The sequence below is a fragment of the Camellia sinensis genome, chromosome 10 (assembly GCF_055761805.1).
Source record: "Camellia sinensis isolate YWXY chromosome 10, ASM5576180v1, whole genome shotgun sequence".
NCBI classification, from domain to species: Eukaryota; Viridiplantae; Streptophyta; class Magnoliopsida; order Ericales; family Theaceae; genus Camellia; species Camellia sinensis.
In genome coordinates, this window is record NC_138970.1 from 68,609,296 (window position 1) to 68,613,483 (window position 4,188).

General features: G+C 33.8%; 1 protein-coding gene across 1 annotated transcript; it reads left to right on the plus strand.

Moving 5' to 3' along the window:
* The first annotated feature begins 329 nt into the window (after nucleotides 1-329).
* Nucleotides 330-3,977, plus strand: LOC114302119 (aquaporin PIP2-4-like). Its single transcript, XM_082891598.1, has 4 exons — nucleotides 330-745; nucleotides 2,786-3,080; nucleotides 3,521-3,662; nucleotides 3,755-3,977. Exons 1-4 carry the CDS (start codon nucleotides 442-444, stop codon nucleotides 3,866-3,868), a joined length of 855 nt encoding a protein of 284 aa, XP_082747724.1. The 5' UTR covers nucleotides 330-441; the 3' UTR covers nucleotides 3,869-3,977.
* The last annotated feature ends 211 nt before the right edge of the window (nucleotides 3,978-4,188 follow it).

The following is a 4,188-nucleotide window of genomic DNA, read 5'->3' on the forward strand; positions in this document are numbered from 1 at the left end:
ATAGTTCAAATATTTTTGTACATAAACTTTCTTATAAATTGAACAATTTAAAAAATAAATAAATAAATCATTTCTATTTTTTTCCTTTAATCCATAAAAATATTTCATTATATTATAAAATTCCTAATAAATGAAGCCTAAAAAATGAAGAGGTTATAAAGAGGTGGGGTCACTAAGCACTGAAAGTGAAAGAAATTAATCAAAAATAAATAGAAAAAATAAAATGGGACTACAAAAAATAAACTTTAATTAATGTTAATACATTTCTATAAATACCCACATTTGCCTCATCTCTCAAATGCCCATCAAACTACTCTCAACACCCAAAACACACACACACACACACACACACACACACACACACACACACTCTCTCTCTCTCTCTCTCTCTCTCTCTCTCTCTCTCTCGCTCTCTCATACACATACAGGCACACACTAGCCATGGCAAATGACATAGAAGTGGGAGGCGGGGAGTACGCGACGAAGGACTACCAAGACCCACCACCGGCACCATTGATAGATGCAGAGGAGCTGACACTGTGGTCATTGTATAGGGCCACCATTGCAGAGTTCATAGCAACACTCTTGTTTCTCTACATTACTGTTTTGATTGTGATTGGTTACAAGAGCCAGGCTGACCCAATCAAGACTACTAATGTCTGTGGTGGTGTTGGAATCCTTAGCATTGCTTGGGCCTTCGGTGGCATGATCTTTGTCCTCATTTACTGCACTGCAGGCATCTCTGGTGAGTACTTGTTTGTCAGATAATTATTCAGTAGTTTCAGAACGTTAGAGCTGTTTTTTTTATTAACGGTGGCGGATTCAGAAATTTGTGGGAGGGGTTAAGGGGCTTAAGTGATATTATGTACAATTTGGAAGATAAAAATGCCATTTTCAAGGGTAAATTATAGATACACTCTCTAAAATTTGCTTAAATTACAGATTGTTCCTTGTGGTTTAAACAATTACAAATATTCTCTTGCCAGAAATTTTTATTTAATAGAATTAACTAAAAAAAAATAAAATTTCTAACGATTCTCTTCTACAATAATAAAATTATCTGAATTATTAATTAAAATATATTTCTGACATCATTAAAAATAGTTAATTGACTTGATGATTTATTAATAAAATAAACAATTTACTATGAAATTAGAAAAATCAGGAGATGAAATGTAATTTCTAAAATTACAGTGAATAATTGTATTTTAAACAAACCTTGGGGGAGTATTTGTAATTTACATTCTTTTTAATATATAAACACTCTGAATTGCATGAGATTAATGATACTATTGTAAAGTTTAAAAGGGTTGAAATAGAATTATTACAAATGCCAACAATTTTTAAAAAGTGTTTGGAAATAGTGAAAGTTAAAAATAAAATTTTGAAATTAATAAAGTGTTTTGTGTTTCAAGGACACTTTTGAGTAAGAATGGGAGGTTAAAAGATTCTTTTTCATTATTTTATAAATATTCAAAATTATATTGGGCTAATGAAAATTTTGTGAAATTTAAGATGTGGCTCTCGCCCGCCCCTGCTAATTAGTGATGCCACGCCAAAAAAAAAAAAAAAAAAAAAATTTGGGATGAGATCGATTTTATCTCCTGTTTATTTGGCTAAAACTTAAATAATCAAAATAACTTTTCAACTTACTTTCGATTTTTTTTTTTTTTGAACTTTTTAAGTCCATCTCAATTAAACTATTCTAAAAGTTACAAAATTTGAGTCAATTTTGAAAACAAAAGTATAATAACACTAAAATTGATTTATTTCTTTTTTTTTTTAATTTTTAAGATTAGCTAGTTAGTAGGAGTGTAAAAATGACCCGTGGCCTGTGGGCAGCCCGGGGTGGGCCAGGCCTGTTTAGACCCAGGCCTAAGTCCAGCCCGAGCCCCTAGGCCAAGGCTTGGCCCACCATTTTGAAATCCAACCCTGCCCGTGGGCCTGCTCAAGGCCCGGCCCACTTATCGGCCCAGTGTCTTTTTTAGTGAAAAAAAATAGAATTTTAATAGAAACAATTTTTTTAAAAAAAATGGTCCGGCCGGCCCGAGGCCCGAATACCCTTGGGCCTAGGCCTAATTTTTTGGCTCGTAAGCCGACCCAGCCTAGCCCGGCCTAAATTTTTGTAGGAGCCCGGAAGGCCCAACATGGGCCAGGCTGGGCCAGATTTACACCCTTACTAGTTAGTCGTGATGGATCTGAAAAGTAATGAATTTGAACCCAAAGTAAGGTGAATTAAATAAAAAAAATAAGAGAAAGTTATAGATACACTTTCTGAGATTTGCTTAAAATATAAATTACTTCTATAATTTTAGTAATTACGTTCTGCTCCCTGAAATTCCTAATTTCATAACAAATGACTCATTTTATCAATAAATCATCAATTCAATTAATAATTTTTAATAATGTCATAAATACATTTAAATTAGTAATTCAAATAATTTTATTATTATATAAGAAATCAGTTGGAAATTTCATTTTTTTAGTTAATTTTGTTAAATAAAAAATTATTACAAAGAGATATTTGTAATTTTTTAAACTATAGGAAACAATCTGTATTTTAAGTATACATTAGGGGGCGTTTTTGTAATTGACTCAAAAAATTAAAAGAAAAAAGGTAAGTTAAATTGACTCAACCCTGACTATTGTTGTGTACTCTAGGACACTTGAAATTTTTTACCAATATTGAAGTGACAACATCAATATACAGAGTTCCATATTTTCTTAGTTTCATATTGAAGTTTCAGGGAAATTAATGGTGGTTTTTGGTAAACTATATACGCAGGGGGGCACATTAACCTAGCAGTGACATTTGGTCTGTTCCTAGCTAGGAAGGTGTCTCTGGTCCGAGCCATTCTGTACATTGTGGCTCAGTGCTTGGGTGCCATATGTGGTTGTGGTTTGGTGAAGGTATTCCAAAAGGCCTACTATGTCGAGTATGGTGGTGGAGCCAATGAGCTCTCTTCTGGGTACAGCACCGGCACTGGACTTACTGCTGAGATTATCGGCACTTTTGTCCTTGTTTACACAGTCTTCTCTGCTACCGATCCCAAGAGAAATGCATGCGATTCTCATGTCCCTGTAAGTATATATTAGTACTGACTCAAGTCTTATTATTAGGCTATGCAATTTTTATTCTTTTATTCATCTCCTTAAATAAAAATTAAAAAAAAAAAGTATACAATTTAAGAATTGGCATATAGATCCAAGAATATAGCTTTCTACTATATTTTTAAAATTGTTGCAAGATTTTAATGGTTGTAAATTAGGATAACAATGATTATTGAGGTTAGGAAATCAAGCAAGCTTCAGTTGAATTGCTCGCAAATCGAGCTCAAGTACCTAGGTTTTTTATATAGTAGAATACTTGAATCCTATATAAACTTGCTGATTTGAGTTATTCAAGTCAAGCTAAAAAAATTTATTAGTTTCAAAATTTGTTCAAATTTAACTAGTTTGCATAACAAATTAGTTTTGAACAGTAGAGTTTTTTTATGACAAGTTTATCTTTGGAATTAAATGTTTTGGCACCACTCCCTATCGGATTCGTTGTGTTCATGGTTCACTTCGCGACCAACCCAATCACCAGCACGGGCATCAACCCAGCCCGAAGCTTCGGCGCCACCGTGATCTATGGCAAACAAAAAGCCTGGGATGATCAAGTACTTACCTCCACCCCTCTCTTTTAATTCCATGTTATATTATACCTTAATTTTCATGTTTTAACTTTGTTTTGCGATGTTAATTATTTCAGTGGATCTTCTGGATCAGACCATTCATTCGAGCCGCCATCACTGCCTTCTACCACCAGTACACCCTGAGAGCCGCCGCAGTTAAAGGCCTTGGATCATCCAAGAGCAATGCCTAAATAATGTGAATTAGTTTCAATTTTACATGTTCAGAGGGTATTTTGGCAACCTGGCAATGTTGTAAATATGTGTTTGGATCACTTGTTGGCATTGTGGTTTTGGCACTTGTTCTTATTGTGCATATATGTTGTTTTCTACTCTCATTTTTTTCATTGTTGTTTTGCTCTTTGTCCTTTGTCGTTGTTGTATCTTGGTGTTCCCAAGTATAATGTAACGCCCTCAAAATAATACATAATACCCATCATTCAGACATGCAGTAATATAAGAAAATCAACGCTTTTCCATTCATCAGAGTAGTTCTTACAACAGTATTACATAT

Bases quoted from the DNA above. Each gene is read 5' to 3' on its own strand.
- LOC114302119 (XM_082891598.1), top strand. From the start codon at position 442: ATGGCAAATGACATAGAAGTGGGAGGCGGGGAGTACGCGACGAAGGAC. The intron at 746-2,785 runs GTGAGTACTTGT...CTATATACGCAG, and splicing joins CTGCACTGCAGGCATCTCTG to GGGGGCACATTAACCTAGCA. The intron at 3,081-3,520 runs TGTAAGTATATA...TTTGGAATTAAA, and splicing joins GCATGCGATTCTCATGTCCC to TGTTTTGGCACCACTCCCTA.